General features: G+C 44.4%; 1 protein-coding gene across 1 annotated transcript in view; it reads right to left on the bottom strand.

Moving 5' to 3' along the window:
* LOC126215300 (acetylcholine receptor subunit alpha-like) overlaps positions 1 to 24810 on the bottom strand; it is a 586475-nt gene that overhangs the window by 546625 nt on the left and 15040 nt on the right. Inside the window, exon 2 of the mRNA XM_049941983.1 lies at positions 10006 to 10076. Within this exon, the coding sequence (XP_049797940.1) occupies positions 10006 to 10076 (71 nt within the window). The remainder of the gene's footprint in view (positions 1 to 10005; positions 10077 to 24810) is intronic.

Here is a 24810-nt window from a genome sequence, read left to right as displayed (position 1 = left end):
GTGGCGAAAACGCTACCGTCTGAATGGACTGGGTAGGCCGCACTGACTCAGTAGAGTAAATATAGGGGAAATTGTAAATAAAAACTAAACCACACCAGTGATGAAGAAGCCAGTCACGTAGCTGTAAAAACAGAGGGCGTGAGGGAAGACGCGCCCTCCCTAAGAGACTCAGTTTTCAAGTTATTCAGTGTTTCGATATAAAATGTAATGCGTTAAGCGATTCGTACAAACAGAGAGCGAACGAATTTGTGTGTGACTGAGTACTGTCGAATTGTCATAATAGATTTCTTGTAAATACTAAGTATTTTAAATTATAGGTCAGAATGTATATTTCACACATAAAAAAGTGAATTCTCTCATTAATAAAACCTGCGGGCAACAAACTGACATGAACTTATCGAGTTAGTTAACGTAGAGGAAGGTATCAGTGATCGTAAGGGTGTGACAGCATCTGCCCGCATCTCGTGGTCGTGCGGTAGCGTTCTCGCTTCCCGCGCCCGGGTTCCCGGGTTCAATTCCCGGTGGGGTCAGGGATTTTCTCTGCCTCGTGATGGTTGGGTCTTGTGTGCTGTCCTTAGGTTAGTTGGGTTTAAGTAGTTCTAAGTTCTCGGGGACTGATGACCATAGATGTTAAGTCCCATAGTGCTCAGAGCCATTTGAACCATTTGTGACAGCATCTATGTCCACCGGTCCTACAAGGAACGTTAAGAAAAGTAGGAAGATATATTTGCTCAGCAAGGATGACAGGGTACAAATTTCAGAATATCTCAGCAGTCAGCATCAAATATTCGGTGATGAGGACGAAGGTGTGGAGAACAAATGGAAACAATTCAAAGGCATTGCTCAATATGCCCTAGACAAGTATGTTCAGAGTAAGGTTTTAAGGGACGGGAAAGATCCACCATGGTTTAATAGCCGTGTCAGAAAAGCGCTACGTAATCTAAGAGCACTTTATCACAGATTCGAAAGAAGTAAAAACCTAGCTGACAAACAAAAGCTGAACGAAGCGAAAATGAGCGTAAGGAGAGCAATGAGAGGAGCGTTCAATGGTTTTGAAAGTAAGACGTTGTCAGCCGACCTGAGTAGAAACCCTAAGAGATTTTAGTCGTATGTAAAATCAGTAAGTGGGTCAAAATCAACAATTCATTCTCTCAGTGACCACACCGACACCGAAACGGAAGATAACAGAGAGAAGGCCGGAATATTAAATTCGATCTCCAGAAGCTGTTTCACCGCGGAAGATCGTAGCACTGTCCCTCCTTTCAATCGTCGTACGAACATCGAAATGGCTGATATTGAGATAACCGACCGCGGAACTGAAAAGCAGCTACAATCGCTTAGTAGTGGAAAGACTTCAGGACCAGATGAGATACCTACAACATTCTCTAAAGATTATGCGAAAGAACTTGCTCCCCTTCCAGCTGTAATTTATAGTAGATCGCTTGAGGAACGAAAGGTACCTAACGACTGGAAAAAGCGCAGGTCATTCCCGTTTTTAAGAAAGGCCGCAGGACGGATCCACACTATTATAGACCTATATCGTTGACGTCAATCTGTTGTAAAACTATGGAACATGTTTTATGCTCACTAATTATGACGTTTTTGAAAAATGACCATTTCCTCTGTAAAAATCAACACGGATTCCTCAAACAGCGATTCGGCGAAACTCAGCTCGCTCTGTTCCTCCATGAGATCCAGAGCGCAGCTCAGGTTGATGCCGTGTTCCTCGATTTCATAAGGCATCTGACACCGTCCCGCACTGCCGTTCAATGAAAAAAAAAAAAAAAAAAAAAAAAAAAAAAACGAGCTTACGGAGTATAGGAGCAGATCTGCAATAGGATTCAAGACATTCTTGTGGATAGAACTCAAGACGTCGCTCTTAATGGAACTAAATCGGCAGATGTAAAGGTAATATCCGGAGTAGCACAGGGTATTGTGATAGGACCGTTGCTGTTCACAATATACATAAATGATCGGATGCTCTTTGAGACTATTCGTAGGTGATGCAGTTGTCTATACCAAAGCAGCAGCGCCAGAAGATGGTAAGAATCTGCAGAACGGCCTGCAGAGAACTGATGAATGGTGCAGACTCTGGCATTTGACCTTGCACGTAAATACGAGGATTGGCACTTCAATAGTGGCAACTATTTATTTACAGCTCGTACAAAATAGACACGTGTTTCAAAGTTTTACTGACTTTCAAAGTAGTCACCAGCATTGTGTACAACCCGTAGCCAGCGTTGTGGAAGTCGTAGGATACTCTCAGCAGTGCCAGCTGTGTTGACAGTTCGAGCGGCGCGATCTATTGCCCGACGAATTTGTAGCAGTTCTGAAGCGAATGCCGTGAAATGTTTCCTTCAGTTTAGAAATAGAGTTGAACTCACGAGAACTTAAGTCAGGGGAGTGCAGTAGGGGGTAACAGCTTGCACTGTACGCGCTCGAGCATTGTCCTGCGAGTGACGGTCAGGTCCGGCAGAAAGTGCCACCGCTTCTGTCTCTATGACGTTCATTTTTGGAACACAACTTACGATGACCTTCAGTATCTCTGGGATCTCTATCAGGTAGGACTTATAGAGATCCGACGAAAAGTGGCGCGTTTCGTCACGCGATCGTTTAATTCGCGAGAGAGCGTTGCGAAACAAACTCCACTGGCAGACGTTACAAGAGAGGCGTTGTGCATCACGGAGAGATTTACTGTTGAAATCTCGGGACAGCACTTTTTGGGAGAGGTCGGACAACATATTGTCGCTGAAATCGCAGTGTAGTGGTTATGATACTAGACTGCTGCATGGAGGGTCGTGAGTTCAAATCCCAATGAACTGTAAAATTTTAATTTCTATATTCGGTTCGAGTACATTCTAGAAGTATCCACAAATGTCAAGAATCATTGTACTGGATTGTTCTGTAACTGTATATATACCGTATGTGCGTTGGCCGGAGGCAGTTCGCTCCGCGCTCTTGTACGTGCAAGTGCTGAATAAACCTTCGTTAAGTGAAGTCAGTGTGCGTCATTCGCCTAGTTACACCTTCTTCTACGTGACATTATTCTGGTGGAGGCGCTGGGTACAGGAACATGTGATAGCGCACATTATCGACGACACAGTGGCTCCCACCAGGCCACGACAGAGCCGCCGTTTATGTGGCGAGAACCCCGAGTACGAGCCACATTCAGCTGATTGCAGTCTACCGGAGACAGAAGAAGAAGAGGACGTTACGATGACAGCAACACATCCTTCCGGGTTCTCTGGTGACGATGGCCAAGATCCGAACAAGTGGCTGAAGGTATATGAGCGTATAGCCAAACTTAACAAATGGGATGACACCGTGTGTTTGGCTAACGTATTTTTCTACTTGGAGGGCACTGCCAAGCAATGGTATGAGAAGAACGAGGAGATGTTCACAAGCTGGGAAGTATTCCAGGCGGAACTGCGCAAGTATTTCGGCGACACACAACGACAGAAGTGCAAGGTTGAAGACAAATTAAAGTGCAGGGCACAGCCTCTGGGAGAAACTACAGCTCCCTACATTCGAGATGTCTTGGAGCTGTGTAAAATAGTGGATCCTAGAATGAAGGAGGAAGATAAGGTTGCACATCTCATGGAGGGTGTTGCTGAGGACATGTATCGAGCCCTACTCCTGAAGGAGGTTTCGACAGCAGATGACTTCATGAAATGGTGCCAGTGTATCGAGACAATGCATCAAAAAAGAATTACACGAAAGAAATTTGAACGGCTTCCTAACGACGTATCGGTGTCTGTGATGGAGGAAGAAACTTATTTCACAAATCTTGTTCGTCAGATAGTGAGACAGGAAGTTCAGAAGGCACTTGGATTGCACGGCGAGCAAAAAACCGAGACGCTTCAAGAGGTCATAAGGGAGGACATTGAACCCAATCCCTCGTCCTTCATTTCCCTTTAAAACGGTGAAAAAGTCGAGACCCAGGTGGAGTTACGTTCCTACAGTGTCGCATGGGGAACCTGTTTGGGCACCAAGGAAGAGTGACGTCTGGAGGAACCAGGATGACCAACCAGTATGTTTCCACTGCGGACGACCGGGACATGTGGTGTGCTATTGTCGAGAAAGGCGGCGAATGTTTGATGACGCCCGCGCCAGAAGACAACAGACCGATCTTAGCCGACGTCAACTCCGGGACGACGAAGATGAACAAGAAAACGTGGGTGCAGGACGACGCACGACGCCACCATCGCCGCAAGCTAGCCGCTGGACAGGACGCTCCCCAACAAGCTGATCAAGGTCTCCATCGCCGTTTAGAAGCTCCAGCCCATCACCTAGCCTCCGCAACCTGGAAACCTAAAGGGTGCGACCTTCCTTGGAGGTGAGGCCGCCGAAGAGAAAAAACCTCCGTCGTCGATCACTACAAATATGATAGGTAACTCTGTCGGTATCCTCACGGATGGCCGACCAGCCCAAGCTCTTGTGGACTCTGGAGCACCATATTCAGCCACTTCAGAGAAGTACCGTCGCCAGATGCAGAAAACTGTATTCGTTGGCAACAAAACATCTCTGCTGAAGGTGGCTAATGGGAAATATGCAAACCCCACAGGAAGATGTACCATTCGTGTGGGTATAAGAGGCCCTAAGATTTCATCGTCTTACAAGAGCGTAGGCATGACGTCATTCTCGGATGGGAGTTTTTGAAAGCTTCTCAGGCAATTATAGACTGTGGTCGCTCAAAGACGAGATGACATACTGTGGACCGGAAGATGCGCATCCGAGTGTGTGGAGACTGTGTGTGCTGGATGAAGTGATCATTCCTGCAATGAGCGCCAGAAAGGTAGCTGTCACGTGTCATGCCATGCATCAACCCACGGATCTTGTAGTGGAATGTCAGAGAAGCATACCACTGAAGAACAACTTGGTCATCCCAGCCTCTGTCGTCTCGTTTAAGAACGGATCCGGTCAATTGTGGATAGTTGTCGCCGAGAACCGCAGATCTTTCCAAGAAGCATGTGCGTAGCAAACGCTGAACTGTTAATTGCAGAACAGCTGGGCGTCATAGAAACCTCCCATGCCGAGTCTGTGGGCGAAATTAGCGCTACCACTACGAGACAAGATCTTCTAGCTCTACTATTACCAGATTCACTAAGGAACAATAGAAGAAGCTGCTTGCCACTCTTCAAGAATTTTCTGAATGCTTCAATTCACAGGTGAAGAGCAAATTACACAAATCGACGGTGAAACACCGGATTAGCACTGGAGACCTTCAACCAATAATCCAGAGAGCATACCATGTGTCAGCAACGGAACGTCGAATAATTCGCGACGAGTTAGAGAAAATGATGAAGAATGACACCATTTAGCCTTCACAGAGCCCATGGTTGTCACCCGTGTTTCTCGGCAGGAAGAAGGATGGCAGTTGGAGATTTTTTGTTGATTACACGAAGCTTAATGAGATAATTAAAAGGACGTTTACCCTCTTCCAAGAATTGACGATACACTAGATTGTCTGAAGGGGGGTAAGTTTTTCTCAACCATGGACATATACAGAAAACTTCATTGATCACCCCTGAGGGCCTTTATGAGTTTGTGTAATGCACCAGCAACTTTTGAACGGACCTCCTAAGTCACCTGAAGTGGACCATGTGCGTTTGTTATTTTCATAACAGTGTAGTGTTGTCAGAGACATTTGATGAACACATAAAAAGACTGAGGGCCACTCTCAAGTGTCTCCAAGAAGGCGGACTGAAACTTAATCCAAGAAAGTGTCTGTTTGTAGCAAAAGAGATCAAAATACTTGGACACCTTGTGTCAAACGGAGGTGTGCGGCGAGACCCAGGAAAAGTGAGATCTATAACGGAATTTCCTATTCCTAAAAGTATTAGAGATATGAGAAGCTTCCTCGGGTTATGTTGTTATTACCGTCGTTTTATCAAAGACTTTTGTATCAAAGCCAGGCCACTCTAAGAGTTGTTAAAAACCGATGCTAAATTTATCTGGGGTGGTGCTCAACAAGATTCTTTCGATGTACTGCGATAGGCTCTAATGACTGAACCTGTACTTGGTCTGTTTGATGAGAGAGCACCTACAGAACTACACACAGATGCCAGTAGGTATGGGATCGGTGCTGTTCTGGTGCAAATTTCGGATGAAAAAGAGAAGGTTATAGCCTATGCTTCTAGGACACTTACAAAAGCCGAGAGAAACTACTGAAGTACAGAAAGAGAATGTCTTGCTGTGATCTGGGCCATGTGCAGATTTCGACAGTACCTCCATGGAAGGCCATTCACAGTTGTTACAGACCATCATTCACTTTTTTAGTTGATGGGTCTTAAGGGTCCAACAGGACGACTCGCTAGGTAGGCACTACGTCTTCAAGAGTATGACATTACCATAGTGTACAAAAGTGGAAGAAAACACCAAGATGCCGACTGTCTCTCAAGAAACCCTGGGCAACACCATCAAGACTTTGATGAAGATAGTGACTGCCTCGCTGCACTCCAGGGTCTCTCTGCTGAGCAGAAGAAGGACGCCAAGATATCTCAAATTATGCGTCTCTTAAATCTGCCAGAGGATGTGATAGGACAATTTAAGGAAGTTGATGGAATACTTTGCAAGAAAAGCTTTGATCCGTTTGGAAATAGGTGGCTACCAGTGATTCCCAAACACATGCGCTTAGATGTTCTACAGAAATTCCGTGACACACCTGAGGCCGGACATTTAGGATTTATTGAGACATCCGACAGGATTCGCAAGAGATTTTTCTGGCCAGCTTTATTTAGGAGTGTCCGTCACTATGTGTCGCACTGTCGAGAGTGCCAGAGGAGAAAGGCAGTTCCTCAGAAACCACCTGACCGACTCATACCAATCCCACCAGCCGAAATGCCTTTCCAGAGCTGAGGAAGCGCGGCAGTTAGCTCGACTCCGCACGCTGCAGGCTCAAGAAAGCGATCGCCGAAGGTACGACGCGAGCCACCGCCCTGTTTCCTACCAGCCTGGTGACCTCGTCTGGATCTTCACTCCTGTTCGGAAGATCGGTCTCTCTGAGAAGCTCCTCAGGCGCTACTTTGGACCTTATAAGGTTGTAAGACAGTTGTCTGATGTTACTTATGAAGCTGAAGATTTCGACCCCGACACAAGACGACGAAAGATCAGAGATACGGTCCAAGTCTTTCGAATGAAGCCAAGGATCCTGCAACCCAGGGTAAATTCGAAGCTCCAGCGACAGGCAACAAGCGGAAATGTGACGAAGAGCGTAGCGGCAAAGGAAGTTCTAAGAACATCACCACCAGGGCGAACATGAGTCATCGAGAGTCGGAGTATGCAGGACCGATGACTCGTTCCCGGACTAGGAGGACGTAACACCGAGACGCTGTGCTCTTAGGGCGGAAGCAATGGTGCAGAAACCGTAGTGTAGTGGTTGTGATACTAGACTGAGGGTCGTGAGTTCAAATCTCACACGAATTGTAAAATTTTAATTTCTATATTCGGTTCGTTCATTCTAGAAGTATCCACAAATGTCAAGAATCATTGTACTGGAATGTTCTGTACCTATATATATACCGTATATGCGCTGGTCGGAGGCAGTTCGCTCCGCACCCTTGTACGTGCAAGTGCTGAATAAACCTTCGTTAAGTGAAGTCAGTGTGCGTCGTTCATCTAATTACACCTTCTTCTCCCTACCCCCACACGCATCTCGCATATTGACCACGAGGAGAAAATTCGAGAAATTAGGACCAATACAGAGGCTTAGCGACAATCATTGTTCCCACGCGCTATTCGCGTAAACTACGAGCAACATTGAAAGGCTGATGAACTTCGCGTCCAGATTCGCGTGTAATATCTCCATATAACTTCAAATTTACCCTTTATTGATGCTTTCGTAAGTCAGAAGTGGACGACGTTGACTCGCATCAGTGCACGCTTTAAGTACTGGCGGTATTTTCGCGCAGGAGACGCGGTGTTCGACAGTCAGTTGGAGCAGAGTTAGCGAACAGGTAGGACGTGTGTGCGGCTGGACGTCACCTCGTCTGTCTAACAGGAACACCTTCTAAGTGTTTGGTCGCGGACCTGTAAGAATTTCACGTGTGACGATCGTGAAAACTCTGAATAGTTTTAAATCATGAATAATTACAAAAATTACCGTCATTCGAACTGTTTGGTTGGAAAAGTATTTTGCATGTGACAGTCACAATGACTTTACAACTTTTTCAGCGTAAGAAAAAAATGGTTCAAATGGCTCTGAGCACTATGGGACTCAACTGCTGTGGTTATCAGTCCCCTAGAACTTAGAACTACTTAAACCTAACTAACCTAAGGACATCACACACATCCATGCCCGAGGCAGGATTCGAACCTGCGACGGTAGCAGTCGCACGGTTCCAGCGTAAGAACTCTGAATAATTTCTGGTTAGGTGATTTACGAGGAGAACGCGACAAGTTCCATAAGCTTATATCTTGGAAAGTTTGCTCAGCCGGAGTCGGAATAAGCGAGCGCACATCTCGGGTCATCCGTAGATATGGTTCAAATGGCTCTGACCACTAAGGGATTTAACATCTGACGTCATCAGTCCCCTAGAACTTAGAACTACTTAAACCTAACTAACCTAAGGACATCACACACATCCATGCCCGAGGCAGGATTCGAACCTGCGACCGTAGCGGTCGTGCGGTTCCAGACTAAAGCGCCTAGAACCGCTCGGCCACACCGGCCGGCTTCTCACAAATATTTGGCCCCTTATTTCTGGATACGTGGCGACTTCCAAGTGTGTGGTTAGCCAGGAACAGCTTAAATTGCTGCGAGATGGGAGAAACGATTAGAGTTGTAAAATGTAGATGTTTACAGTTCTAATTTGTACAGGATGTTTATTGTTATGTGCATCATTGCACATGTGCGGTATAAATCTAGAATGCAATATTTTGCGAAAGAAAGTGGATTTTTAATTATTTTTTCTATGAATCGTGACTTCACCTACGAAAAATCCTTATTAAAGAATAAATATGTACAATAAAGGACAGCATGCACTGAATCTGTTAAGAATACTAACGAAACTTTAAAACGCGACACAGGTCCATGTTTAAGCTTGTCAGTGTAGTTAAACATGCCTAACTACCACGATGTTTCATTTAATTTTTTTGTATTTACCCACTTTAGAGATAGATACACATGCTACAGGTTACTTACCAGTCGTATTTGCGCTGAATGAATGAAATGAGAACTGACTTTCGAACACCGCGTCTCCTGCGCGAAAATACCGCCAGTACTTACAGGGTGCACTGATGCGAGTCAAGGTCATGCACTTTTAACTTACGAAAGCATGTATAAATTGTAATTTTAAAGTTATATGTAGATATTAGACACGTTAGTCTCGGTCACCAATACAATTTTCATTAAGATCTCATCATTACCCGTTTCGGGCCATCCCCACCATTAGACCTGTGAAAAGCCGTCTACCGTCCCGTGTTCTCTCCTGTTACGTTCTGGCGGACCGCCAGAGCCCACACGTTGGCTTCACTTAATGAAAATGAATTGGTGACCAGGAGTAGTGTATTTTCATTGAGTACTACAGATGGTCGCTGATCTACTGAGCGACTTGTCGTCGAAAGTGAAGAAATATGAACTCGGAACAATGAAGGGTGTGGTGCACGACCCAAGAGTCGCCTGCCTCCCTCGCTACAAAGGAAAGCGCGGACCCGACAAGTGGTGTGGCGCGAGGGACAGCCACTGCAGTGGGGAGACGGTCTGACAGCGGTCGTGGCCCCTCCGCCGTCCAGGGAACAGCGGCACACTCTGAAACGCACAGTCCCTCTGGTACAGTGGCTGCAGGACAGTGTTCTGAACGCGACGTAGTCGACCATTTTGTAAGTGAAGAAGCGTTAAGTTTTGATTCGTTATAGTGCTCGCTATACCGGGATATTTGACGTCCCACGCAAGAGGGACATGTGTAGAAAGTGGTATTAAGGAACGGCACACCCCGCCACAGTCGGGACATATGTAGACGTGTAGAGACTAAGGTAAGGAAGGGCACGGGACACCCCGACACCGACCTTGCAGAGAGGCGCAGACTACGAGCAGCGCAGCGGCGGTGGCGGCGGCGGCGGCGGCGGCGGAGGCGGCGGGGGCGGCCGGCCGGGCGTCGCGCATCATGTCGGCGGCGGCGGCGGCGGCGGCGACGCGGGGGCGGCGGCCCGCATGTCGTCAGCGGCGGCGGGCGCGCCTCCACATGCGGCCGGCTGCAACACCACACACGCCCTCACTCACCCGTGCGGCACTGTCTCGAACCACAAGAAAATAAAACACGTCAAATGTTTTGCGACGCACACATAAGTAGTAAGAGTTCCACGCGCTTTGCGTTCTGAGCAAAAGGAAAGTAAAAAACGAGCGACTCATAAAACGTTGGAACCGTTACACGACGTCTAACTGATTACCTGCACCATTTTGTAACTGAATTTGCGTCATCGTGGTATCTCGCTCCCTCCGGTATCGGTGTGACGCAGTCTGTCTACTGTCGCGTCATCACTGATGCTGTGCTAGTTTGTCGCTCGCAATCGACCAGCTTGTTCGACTAGGTTGTGGCCTCACTCCACAGACAGTTTATCCACACGGTGCGCATACGTTTCGTGCAAGCGACTTCCGCCGATTCTTGCTGTGAACGTAGGGGGAAGCGTGTTGTCGGAGCATTAGTTGTTGTGCGACGCTATTTCGGTGTTAAGGAATCATACGTCGCAAAACAGTTTAACCCGAAGCTCTTCTACAAAGTTACTTTTGAATGCATTACAAAGTGTTTCTTACTTGTGTCGCCTTTTTCTTTTAAAATTTGTTAGCGTAAGTAATCTATACAGTTAAGTGCCCAGCAGACACAGCCCCCTTGGAGCAGAAAAATTGGACATGCCAAGGTTACGAAAGAAGAGTTTTGGACCGTACGAAGTGAATACGGGGATGAATTCGAACGGGGGATCTGGAAACGTAAGGCCATCCCTTCACAAAACACGCGGAAATAATGTAAATGTGGGGCGAAAGTCACTATCTGATTAGAAAAGAAAGTCTTGTGCCAAATAAGTAATGAAGAATCTTATCGACTAGGTGAAAACCGAAAGATAATAAATCGTGTATGCCAGAAACGTTTTCTGGATAGAAAAATCGGGGAGAAGAGTCCCAGATATACAAAATAAATCACCTTTCATTAAGGCACTGAAGAAAAAGATCAATGTTTAAACTCTGTCTACAGTGAGCTTGTGAGCCATGCCGTACAGGCATCTCCATGTCAAGTAGGATGGATTCCAAAAACATCGATTAAGTGAAACCTAATTATCTCTTCTTTCCAACCAAATCGTAAAAGTCGTGGACGGAGGGCATTAGGTGAGTGAGCTACTTCTGGAACTCCGACTCATTAGCACCGCTACCTCACCGTCGATAGTACGACCATACGGGGTGTCTAGCAGTATTTCTGATTGCTTCTCGGTAGGGAGGACGAAGTACGTTTTCGTGGATGGAGATGTATGTTGACAGTTGTAAAAATTCAGGTCGTACGTTAACAGCCTTTTCGCAGATGCTGCAGTAGTCCTTAATAAACTACTGTCTGAAAAAATTGGCACAAATATTCAACCGGATTTTGACAAAATTTCATAGTAGTGCAAAGAATAGCTGCGTCCTTCAAATTTCAGAAATGAAAAACTGTGCACTTCACAGAACTAAGAACATGGTATGCTATGAGAACAATATCAGTGAGTCACAAAAGGAATGGGTCATCTCAAAACATTGCTGGGTGTAACAGTTTGCAGTTTTTTAAAGAAACACACAGCCGTTTGACTGTTTTGTTGTTAATGTAAGTACAACCCAGCTTCCGGCCTTTTATGCCATTTTAAAGTATATGATTTTATGTCTTTAATGTCTATTGCAGGACATTTGCTGTCAGGCACAAAGTTGGCCATAAATTAAGAGAAATATTGGCTTCCCAACAAGTGGCACATGTAAAATCACCATCTTGTAACAGATCAGTAAATAATCGTGGGAGTCGTCACATATAGTACAAAGAGGCTTACGTTTTTAATAAATATGAATATATTAATTACTAAATATGACGTGCTCCCACGATTATTTACTGATCTGTTACAAGATGGTGACTTTACATCAGGCACGTCGTGGGAAGCCAGTATTCTTCTTAATTTATGGCCCATTTTAAGACTGACAACATTTTAAGTGTCCTGCAATATATGTTAAAGATATAAAATCAAGTACTTAAAATGGCGTAAAAGGCCGAATCCTGGGTTGTACTTAAATAAACAATGAAACGGTCAAATGGTGGTGTGTTCCTTCAAAAAATACTATATGATTGTTGCTGAGCAGCATCAGAAACAGATTGCAATTTCATCACAATGTATCAGACATAGGTAAGGAGAGAAAAAGACTTTTGTTCATTGCTAGGTTAGAAGACAGACTGGTGACGAACCACACGTACAAACCGTGTGTAGGGCCCGCACCGTAAAGGGCTCACAGAGGATTTTTAACGGATACTGAGAAGAGTGGTACAAATCGTCACAGGTTTGTTTGACTCATAGTTCAGAGTTACGGACGAACACGACTAGACGGACTCTTGGACGTTGACGTGAATCAGCCGACTTACAAAATTTTAAGAAGCAGCAGGCTCGATGTCTTTGCAGCTCCCTGCCGAGTTAAGATGCGGGCGCCCCAGTACGCCGCAGTCGCCCACAGTTTGTTTACGCGCAGAGAGAGCCGATGACATAGCTCTCGCTGCCGCGGCAACGGTAACTGAAGTGTCGCAAACTATACTGCGTTCATCGTAAGAATAAACCTGATGCAAACAAACACAAACCCGACGGTTGGTCAGCGGCCCTAGCTCTCGTACAGCAGTGTTGTTCCGCTCTTGGAAGTAGGTCGAACTTATGTATTAGATATCTTATTACTAAACCTCGGACTTCTATGTTCTAAAAATCTTAAATTAGGTACCTAAAATAGGTTCTCTCACTTACAAAAATAGGTTATAAAAATCAGAAAATAGTTGACAAAAATCGGACATTTTATTGCCTAGAAAGATAAATAGATCGACAAAAAGCCACATTATGTTATTGTCCACGTCCATAATTACAGTCACAGTAAATAACTAACACTTTCTCCAGATTTTCAGTACAGAAAGTGCATCTCTTGTCTGTTAATAGCATCTTATATGGCGAGAATGAGCGTTCCACGTCAACAGATGTCACCGGAGCATATTTAAATGACCGAATTTGGTGCACGTTCTGTTGATTTACCTGATAAGATAGCCACTGTGCAGAGGGTGCTCAGTCCTGGGTTTTTTGTGGCACTGTCTTTACTTTCTCACTAAGTTTCGTACCAACAGAACCTGGAACCAAGTTGGTTTTTCTTCCACCTCTTCTATCAATCGCAGTTGCGTGTAGACTGGATTCCCTGAAAACTCTTTTATAACAGGGACCAAAAATGCACAATGAGATTTTATGTACGGTATGCAATGTCGTTGGAAATTGTTGGGTCCTTTAGAAGAGCTTTAGCTGAAGTAATGCTCACTGCCTCCTTCCGCAATTTAAGAACAATGTTCTTAATGTCTTTCAAATGCTCGCTGTAATATTTATTACACGGTCTCTAGCCACGTTCCCCAGCCAGTAGGTATGGGTCATGGTGGAAGCGGAACGTTGGGAAGTTCTACTCGAAATAACTGGACTCTTGCAGCTGCTTCACAACTCATGCCATGAGCAAGACGTGATATGGAGCAAGGCTGGGTAAAATATTTTCAATAATTTAACAGCAGCAATCGTGTATGTGGCTGCATCAGTGTAGATTACAAGTACTTTATTTTCATCTAGACTGTTGCAGAAAAGTAATTTGAGAACTTTATTACCAAAGTGAGCAATTGTTTCCTGGTTAGTCTTTTTTAGCTCCCTGCTGTTGGAGAAAAGTAATTTGAGGGCTTTATTAACAAAGTGAGCAATTGTTTCCTGGTTAGTCTTTTTTAGCACCTTGCTGCAGATCAGATGAGATACAGAGCGAATGTCAGGATCTAACTTTCCAGCAATCAAATTAGACAAATATCGACCTTGTCTGTCAGCTGTCTCATCGACAGATTCAAATGTATGGATCGCCTATATCTTCCCTTATCCTGCTCAATGTATTTTCATTTAAAGTATCTAAACAGTTTCTTCTCAGTGAGGATTCTGATGGAATGCTGCGGTGACAGTATTTCTCTAGAAAATTTTTGAACTTGCTATTTTCAACTGCATTGAATGCTATGATTGCTGCAATGGCTCGACACAGTCAGTTGAAATTCGTTTTTGTTTGCTGCGTTTGGTTTAGTTACAAACGTTTGTTTCAAGTTTGATTTATTTTTTAAATTTGCCTGGTGTTTAATCCCTGCAACATGCTGACTTAAATGCGACCTCTGTTCAGAACGTATCTAAAAACGAAAAGAAATGAGAAACACTTTGTGGAAGAATTGACATACGAGATCTACTTAGCAAAATTAACCTACGTTACGGGTTTAGAAACAATATTTTTGCATTCTCATGTGTCTGGTCCAAGTTAACTCGGGAAAAACAGTGGCATTATGTTCTCTGAGTGGCGCGACTGCTACGGTCGCAAGTTCGAATCCTGCCTCGGGCATGGATGTGTGTGATGTCCTTAGGTTAGTTAGGTTTAAGTAGTTCTACGTTCTAGGGGACTGATGACCACAGATGTTAAGTCCCATAGTGCTCAGAGCCATTTGAACCATTTTTTTTTTCTCTGAGTGGGCGTAGGAGATAAAAGGTTAACATTTTACTTACGCCTTTGTTGCACAAATTGCAGTGAATAACTCTTCCGTCTGCAGAGAAATCAGGAAATTCTCGTAAACGACTGACGAATCAGAGATGATATGGAGCTGGCCACTTTCGGCATGCTTCACTATCCACAAACACACTGTCGCTGTGAAATACTTCACTACATCCGAGCAGCACGTTGACCGTCTGAATGAAGACAGTGCAGGTGGTTAAAACAGGCCGTTCATATAGAGCAGGAAGGCACCCGAGGAAGACCACGAGGCTTCTACAGTACGTGCCCTGCCGGCCCATTTGACGGTTCACAGCGAGCGACAAAGCTCTGCGAAGCAGAGCGGGCTGCAACAGCCTGGCGTTCTCATCTGACGCACGATTGGCGTTCACGCATGCAAACAAACCAGATGTCTTTTAGTTACTGTTTTCTATGTAGCCGGGAAGACCGGAAGTGTAGTATTACTCATACAAATTTACTTTTACTGCATTTTTAAAATTAGATACAGTCAGGTTCTAACATGAAATTATACCCGGGGCGCTAAAACATGTCACTTCAAGGCCACTCCCCAAGCGCCGTAGAGTTGGTAGGATAGCCAACAAACAAGTGAGGAACGGGAGCCGACGCGTCTACTGAACCAATAACAGCACCGAACAAAAGCCGGCTCCGGCGTCGACGCTACCACGTTGCCGGCTTCCGTGTAAACATGGTATGTTAGTGCGCGAACGCCTGCTGTTGTGCTGTGTTACCGGCTCGACTACAGTTTTTGTTTGTTAAACAATGTCTCCAAGACGATGTCGTTCACCAAGCGAGAATCCGTTGCGCCGTGGAGTGCCATTGAATAGCCAGGCTTTGGAATTACTACGGAGGACGCGTGAGTTTTATGAGCAAGAAAAAGAATTTGTTTCTGTTCGTGGGCATGCGTCGATTCCTGCCGATAAAGTTTTAGAGCGTACCTCGAAAACTCTAGGATTCAGTGAAAGAACAGTTATAAGGAATGGGGTGCTACTTCAAGACTTACAAGACAGTGAAATAAACAGTGTGGAAGAAAGCCTCTGTGGAAGAAACAGTGTGTTTTTAAGTACTCCGGGCAAGAAAAAGAAGCAGCCTCGTCCTATTACATATATTGATTCTTTCCAATCCGATGCAGTTCGCCGGCACATATACGGATACTATAAAAGGAAAGAATACCCCACAATAGCCAAGTTGCTAATTTCTTTAAAAGGAAGTCAACTTTTCTCAGGGGGGAAAACGTCACTTAAGATGATATTAAAAAGTATGGGCTTCCGTTTAAAAAAGTTAGATGGACGAAAACTGTTACTAGAAAAAGCTCATGTCGTTGCAGCTCGTATCATTTTCTTACACAAAATTGTAGGAAAGGACATACACTCAGTCATATGGTTAGACGAAACCTGGATCAACGCTGGAGAATCAGTTGAGAACTGCTGGACAGATTATATTCCGAATAGCAGCGGTCATCAGCCAACAGGAAGAGGATCACAGTTAATTGTGGCCCATGCAGGATCTTCAAATGGCTTTGTTCCTGAAGGACTTCTAGTTTTTCGATCGATAAAAACCGGTGACTATCGTGAGGATATGGACCACCCACGGTTTCTACGGTGGTTTGAAAACGTGTTGCTCCAGTTTAGTGTTCCGACCGTTTTTGTGATGGACAATGCACCGTACCATTCCGTGATTCTAGATAAAGCTCCCACCACTAGCGACCGTAAAGAAACTACGGTGCAGTGGTTGCAGGCGAGAGACATTGCTGCCGACATGGGTACGACAAAACTGCTGTTATACTCGCTCGTGAAACAAAATAAGCCTGTGACGCCTAAATACGTTGTAGATGAAATTGCAAGCGAACAGGGTCACTTGGTAATTAGGCTACCGCCTTAGCACCGTCATTTTAATCCAACTCAATTGGTTTGGAGTGAAGTAACAACATGACTTTTACTATAACAGAAGTGGAAAGACTGCTACGTAAGGTCTTGCTACAGTAGACGCTACCTCACGGAGGAAAAAAGTAGACCAAGTTGCTAAACTGATAAGAGAAGCACAGACTATAGATGGCATTATAAGTGAATTGATGGTGATGATGATGAAGACAACGGTTTTGGCGCCGATTCCGATGACAGTGAAGGAGAACTGGAAGGAATTGCGCCATTGACATCGTAGATTGGTGAGTGTAAATGTATACAGAATTAATTCTTTTTTCTTTGCAATCGGGTAGGCTATGTATGTTTTGCTTTATTTCTTTCTATGAGTGTGGATAGCGTGTTATTTGGTATGCTTAGATTTGCATTATTATACGTTTTACATGCGGCTGTTACTGCAACAATTTGGACGACTTTTCATAGATATTGTCATTAACTTCAGGTGTTTTTATTTCCCGGTTTAATATACTATTTAACGCTTGGTCTCCGTCGTCGTTCTCCCATTGTTAGAAAAACGTACTTTGTTGCACTTAACGTATAAACGTTGATTGTAGCTTACATTTACAAAACGTACTTCGGAGTTGCGGGCGTGTGCGGTGGCAGCTATTGCAACCTAGCAATAGCAGTGCAGCCAACCGCACGCGAGCTGTCAAGTGACATGTTTCACCGGCTCGGGTGTAGGTATTTTTTGGATTTTTAAGAATGAGGTACAATCAAGTTCCAACATGAAATTTGGCATTTTAGGTACTATAAAATTACAATTTTTGATTAAATATTTGCGTAATTCTTACCTGGGAAGACCACGAGAGAACGTTAACGATAAAAATTTTTATTTAACTGCATTTTTAAAATTTAGGCATAATCAAGTACTAACCTGAAATTAGGTATTTTTAGGTGCTATAAAACTAGTGATTTCGATCATAAATTGGCGTAATTCGTGCATGTACAACTTCTGTTGCCTTTATTTGATGAGGAACAAAATACGTTTTTACCTAAAATCCGAGGTCTACTTGTTACAACGTCACTGACGGCCATCAAAGTCTTTCTTAATCATACTTTAGCTAAGTAATTTTTCTTTGAAACATCGTGTACAGCCACAGTCTCTTTAAGTGCTGCTCGAGCTCTGATTGTACCGCGAAAATGGATGACACTGCTTCCTGATTTGTAGTGACACACGAGCGCGTAACACCGTTAATGGCTAGAAACAAACTGTTCTTAATGTTTTTCACAACATTACAGAGAAAAGTCAGCTTTGACCCTCTTTTCAGAAACACTGTATAGAGATGCATATTGATTTACAATCGATTGGGCTGGTGGGCAGCGAATCGAAACCCATTCTGGTCTATAATTTTCTTGTTCGGTTTGAATACCTAAATCATTTAAGTATGAAACTTATCAAATATACGTTAATTAACTCACACTTAACCATCATCTTTCAAGAAAAATGCACGTCTTCTAGTTTCTAATCACGTGTCACACGCAAAATTCTGGTTTTGTTTGCAAATAAACGTTCTTAATCATCGGTATTTTATAAAAGATTGTTAAAGATTTGGAAGTTAACATTACACAATTAAATTCTTGCATAAAAATGAAAAATCTAATACTCTTTGTTTGAATATGCCCATTCTTTTATAGGACAGATGTGGTCTCACACGAGCCAGATTGATAAGCGGCGTTGAAACATAGAAAACAACCATTTTCACGGCGTCCAGCACACTCTACAAATGCTGCATTTTTACATTTTTCACAGTACCACTGTTCTCTGAATGCAACAGAACTGATCTGGAGCCAATTTAAGGGATTTGCCGCGAGAAACAACAACACATTTAAGCTGCCAAACGTACTGGAACTAATGCACGAAGCTTCGTGGCACGTCACTCACGAACGATGGCGAAATACAAACACCACGTCATAAAAGAGAAGGACACGTGGACTTGAGATTCTGTTGCTGATCGCCTAGTCATCAACGTAGCAGTACTGAAATGTACCAGACGACTGACTGTGGCACCTTCAGTGGCTTCAATATTTATCTTCATGGCGAAATTCCAGCAGTGCGCTTTTACGCCGCACATAGCTCGTGCAGAAAAATTTCCCTTGTTAAAGTGAGGAATTTTCATCATTCTCTTTTTTAATTACAGTACTATGTTAGCTTAGATCGAGAGCATGCTATGTTTTCCATTAGGTCACCTAAGAAGCGTACCGCCTGAGTTTTATCATTTTTTCCTTCTGTCTCAAAACTGAATGACATCCAAGGTTATATTGTTCTATGCTCGTCTCTTGTTACTACAATTGTTCAAATCACTGCAGGTTGTTGGACCAGGTTGCTGGCCTATGGTGTCCACGTTAAATGCGCCGATAAGGCTATTGTCCCGTACTATCACCGAATCGATGCACGCGTAACGCCCAGCGTAAAACGTATCCTCATTATGGTACTTTGAGAGGTGGCATGAGCCCCCTCTCATATTTCTATCTTACGATTCTCCTCTCTAGTTGCATGCGGTGGAGGTTCCGTTGTTCCTTCACACGCGGACTTCCCATGTAGCGTCTCTCGCCACCCGGGTGGTCCAGTGACAGGCGGGCTCTTCTCACTATGAAAGGGTAGGCTGACAGGTGTGGGGGCCGAGTGAATACTCTCCGGACGCCGACATTGTCAGGAGACGCGGCCGCGAAAGCCGGAAGTGGCGGCTGGGCTGGTGGTTCCGTTGCTTCGCAGAAGCTTAGCGAAAACACTTTCTGGCGGGCTACCAGCGAGGCGTGGGAATGACTTATGTACCCAGGCAGCTGGGGCGGGAAAATTACCGCGCTTTCTGCAAAATAGGAACTGTGATTGGCTTGCTAAGGGCATAGCTCCGTGACGGGGCAAAATCAGCACAGAAATTGGCGCCAAGAATCTCCATTGGTGGAATGGTAGTGCTCCGGCAATGGAGTGGAATTTCCGCCGGTTTTGGTGTGGCTGATTGGAACGTAACCACGACCACTGTCGTGGGGGCGGGAAGGTGGTGTGTTCGGCCTGTACAGGTGCTCTGGGGTAGTCGGCAGTCGCCTTTCGGTCGTGGACGTCGAAGCAGCCAGCCCTCGCCTGCGGTACGCCAGATCGTGTTCTGGGAGATAAGAAGACTGTTGGTAATGTACGTGCGCAGCACCGGCAGATAGGGATTTTCCTAGGTGATAATCAGAGCTCAGCAGAGCGCGCCTGTTCATCCTTTTCTAACTTTGTTCAGTTTCGAGTAGCAGCAATTACTATTGGGTTAGCTGTGTGTCTCTCTTGAGATTTGAGTGGAAAGGAATTGGCTCCACATACCACTTCGTCTTAAACCTCACGATCTAAGTTAGGGACAACTTCACCTTTACTGTGTTTGTATGAATCTCCAATTTTAGCCAATTTGATGTTTTATATTTCCTGTGTCTCTTTTACTATTCTGCGTTTAATCTTAATAAATCATATTGTTATTTTGGACAGAACTTTCTTTCTGTTAATCAATAGAGCAACCCTATCATTCCTCACTATGCTAATGAAACCTTTGTTTATTTAACTTATTTATCAAATTAAATTATTGCAGGTGCCAAACTCTCTTCTACTCCACTAGCAGGGTTGATTAGAGTCAGTTCGCGTATTTGTTTTATCCTTGTGCAACAGCAAAAGTCGGAGTTAGAATAGGGGGGGCTTAGAGCATGATTTACACATGTGGATTCTAGTAGAATTTAGTGATAAATACACTACTAGCCCCGGCACCTCGCATAATATGGCGACCCTTAGCCTCGGATCTTTCCTGAGAATCACTGATTAACAAACAGTATTCTTAGTACGAACATTCAAATTTTTTTTTCTCTAATTTTTTTATTGATTAATACCCAAGTTTTTCTGGTAGTTCCGCGTTTAGTTTTAAGTAGCGGCGCATGATTACAGTTTTTGTTTTCAGTGTATATATTTTTTTTTTGTTCATTGTTTTTTTGTGTTTCGTTGATGTGGTGTCCGTACCACATCGCACTTTGTCGGATTTGTGTGCGGTTTCTGGACCACATCAAATTGTGCTTGTAATTACAGCGTTGCAACAGCGTTGTTAAAATTTTGTGTCTATGTCGAAAAATATTGGGAGTAGATGATTTTATTGTGAATTTTAGATAAATTTGTTTTTTTTATGAATGATCACGAGAAGTAAGGCACGACTATCAGCGAGCGAAACTAAAACAAAAGAGAATAGCATAATGGATAAGTGGCAGTTTACTGACGGGAATAGGTTCGGAGATGAGATGGGCACATTTTTAGCAGGACAGGACGCCAGGGTCATTGATGAGGAAGGTGATTTGGACGCGATCTTAGAGCAGCGTTGCGGCCGTGATTATGATAGTGAGGTAGAGGATGAAACAAAGACAGTCACACAGGTCGAGACGGTAGCAGAAGTTTATAATCAAACGAACGAGAGCAGACAGGGGCCAGCTCGGCCACGTCAGAGCTCTAGCGCCCAGGTGTCCAGAGTTACATCACCCATGTGTGACGAGGATCAAATTGATGACATTAACCCAATACTGAGCTTCCTACGATCAATGAAAGAAGAAGCTGACGAACAACGTAAGAAGGAGAAGGAAGAAGCTGACGAACAGCGTAAGAAGGACACTCAGGCAATAATTTCGCATATAGAGGAAATTCGTGGGGAATTAATAACAATAAAGAAAGAATGTAGAGAAGCAAAACAAATGTCAATGGCTGCACAAAAAGTAGCAGGCCTGGCCAAAACAACAGCAATAGGGGCAATGAAAGTCGCGGAAGCAACTTCTAAACTCGCAGGGCGCTTGCGACGTACAACACAATCCCACTCAAAATCCCTAGCATTCTTAAAAACTCAAGGTAATATTGCGGTTACGAACATCACGAAACGAATGAAAGAAGTAGTGAGTCGGATAGCGAAACTAGAGCGAAACGGGCACACGAGCACTGCGCGTTCGGATACCAATGATGGAGTACACAGGAGTGTGTCTCCGAGGAAAAGCCCGCCGTGCTCTAGCCCAGTGACAGAGTGCGGAACTAATAATGCACACGCAGAAACAGCGAGTAATAGCTCCAATAATTATAGCCCACCTAGGAGAGTGAATTCTGAGAGCCACTTCCACTGTGATACAGAGGTAGCACATCACAGTTATCAGCAAGATAGAACAGGACACTCAGCAGACGTGCAAGTATCGGAAACGAGTGACAACACCAGTGCGAGGATCAGACAGGATTTTGATCACAATCACTTCCTGTCGATACTAAAATTCCAGAAGTTCAGAGATAATGGAGGGTCGATGCATCCGAAGAGCTGGGTGACGCAGTTCACTAATTCATTACCGTCATCATGGCCAACCCACGCAAAATTAGAATTCATGTGTGGACACATCGAAGGCCAAGCCGCGGAAAAGATGCGGGGTGTGGCAGCGACGTGTCGGACCTATCAGGAATTTGTTGGTGCATTCCTGCGTACCTACTGGTCAAAGGAAACGCAAGACAGGATTAAAGAGGAAATAATATTTTGTCCTGAACTGGAAGTGTCCGGGCATAGGAACGCAACCAAATTTTTTGATGATTTACTCAAGAAGAATCAGTTTTTAGATAGTCCATATAGCAACGGAGAAATCATTAAATTTTGCTTTTCCAAATTGCCTATTAGGTATCAACAGACACTTGTCGGGAAGTGTGGATCTGACATAGAAGCATTCAAGAGTCTATTGCGCGAACTCGAAGTAGTCTTCGATAAACAAGACGCAAAGGACAGGAAGAAGGCGCAAAATAACAAATACCACGGGCCAGCAAGGGCAGACGACAACAGATCGCATAATCTCGCTCGTCGGTTAGGAAACCGGGGTTACGGAAATCAAGGTTACGCAAGTCAAGGTTATGGAAACCAGAGACACGGAAACGAGAACGTTAGGGAACAAGGTCAATCTAGACAAGGAATCTGGGACAGGAGGAATGACGAACGGCAAAGCGACCGTAATTGGAGAGAGCGAAATCAAGGACAACAGGAGAACCGGGAGATAGAAATTAGACCTCCAAATCCTAATACACGTCAGAGGAGGGGGAGTCTAAGAAGGGATTGACGCTAGTCCATAGGACTCCACCACTTCTCTCACACAAAGAAGTTCGTGGAATAGTAGTAGTGTAAGAAATGTACATAGTAGAATAGGCAAAGATATGAACCTTTTTTCGGGGAACAATAACCGTTGCATTAATAGATTAAGATTGCTAAAGTGTTAACACGCTGCGTTGTCTTGCATAAGAATTTACTGCTGCTATCCTCTTTTTGTTTATGTTTGCGATCTCCAATGTCGATGGAGTAGGAGACACTACCTTTCCATGAGCAATGTTTTAGTCCTTTCCTATCTGGTGTCCATGTTAAGGGATAAGGATGAGTGACGAGACGTCGCACAAACGGGCGCATACAAGAACGTGCTCTTAGAAGCGTTCTGAGAGGTCGTGATACGCTCCATAGCGGCCACAACCAGTTCGTGAGACGTTCATACCAATGCTTGCAGGCACGCGTCAGTGCACTGCACGATTGTGGTATATTGCGCGATTTCGAGGGTGAATATGGGCAGTATAGTTTTTGCAGAGCTGCGCCGGTATCGTTGTCTTGCAAGTCGGGGTGAACCTGTGAGCATTTGACTCTAATGGTGCCCTAGACGAGAGAAATGAGGGCATAAAAGCCTACCATGCTAATGTGCTGGTTGGGGATTTAGCGTGCTGCTCGTTTTTGTCACAGATGAATCACCAAGGAATTGTACTTGGATATTCGTGACATACTGTGTAGCTGGCGTGTGTTGGGTGTCTGAATCCTCAACAGGAACCAGTCCTGGCTTGGTCATATTACATTGCTTCTGGAAAGGTGTACTTTGATCACGAAAACCGCTTCACATAGAGAAGGAAGTTGCAACTATAAATTTATTGTCGTGTATAGCCATGGCTAACCCAGTCTCTGGAGTTTCAGTGAGGCGTAATGAAAACTCGGAGGTCATGTCGTACGGCGCGCACATCACTGTCGTCAATAGCGGCGAGCAGCAAGACATCTCAGCGTAACAGGAACTATGTAAGGGTATTGTATAAGGTAAATAAAAAAAATAAATAAATAAATAAATAAATAAAATAAAATAAATAAATAAATAAATAAAAGGGAAAGTACGATACTAGGATAAGTTAAACTGTAGGATTTAACAATAACTAGATTAATATTGTGGGGGTTTTCTACCACAAGTGTGGCGCGCGCCTGTTGAGTTGCTATTTTTCAGGTCACCAAACCACAGACCCGAGATGGAGGGACGACGGGCGAGCGAAAGTAGCGTAGTTGCATGTTCTTTATAGCACAGTAAAACTTAGACCTGCATAACAACATAATTTAATTAAAAGACGTAGAATGTAGATCGTTGGGATATGGTAGTTAATTCTTGAAGCATGTCTACTGTCGATCTATATAATTAATAGTAATATTAGTGCGGGCCCGCACATTTAGTTGTTCATCCATTATAAAGCATCAGTTATCACACACCATGTACATACTGAGATCAGTCTCTACACATATATCAAAATAAATTATTTCCATGTCTAGATTAGATGTTATAATGATTGCCATAGATTAATAACTATAAAAGTGAAATAAGAGTGTCTGAAATGACAGACCATCAATGTATCACTATGTAAATTTATTATAACATAGAAGGTCATGGGAAAAAGTTAGGCTTAAGATTTTTGTCAGAACTGTGCAGATGACGGGTATCGTGGCAATGCAGAGGCCAGCCAGCGCAAAAACAAGAGGTCTTGGGCTACCTGCTAGAGGGCGAGCGTCCCGTCCTACACGCTGACAGTCACCCGGCTGCCTACCTGAGGGATTACACGGGACCCTCGCCCCGCCACAAGCGAAAGTGGGGCTGGCCGTTGACCCTGACACGCGACAGCCTGCTAGCTCTCCGGACGCGGCAGCCGCTTGGAGGGATTCCCTGCGGCAGACCACGTTGTCGTGAGTACACGAAGAAGATCACATATCGTGTCAGAACCTGCGCCTCATGTGCCTCAGGACAGAAAGGGACGCTCTATACTCACCTGTTTGGGTTTTTACAACTCACTAGCATTGGCCGATCTGCATACACAAAGCAGCATCGTGCCACACTAAC

Source organism: Schistocerca nitens, chromosome 12, assembly GCF_023898315.1.
Source record: "Schistocerca nitens isolate TAMUIC-IGC-003100 chromosome 12, iqSchNite1.1, whole genome shotgun sequence".
NCBI lineage: Eukaryota > Metazoa > Arthropoda > Insecta > Orthoptera > Acrididae > Schistocerca > Schistocerca nitens.
The sequence above is the reverse complement of the archived record's forward strand: the minus strand, read 5'-3'. Positions and strand labels throughout refer to the sequence as shown.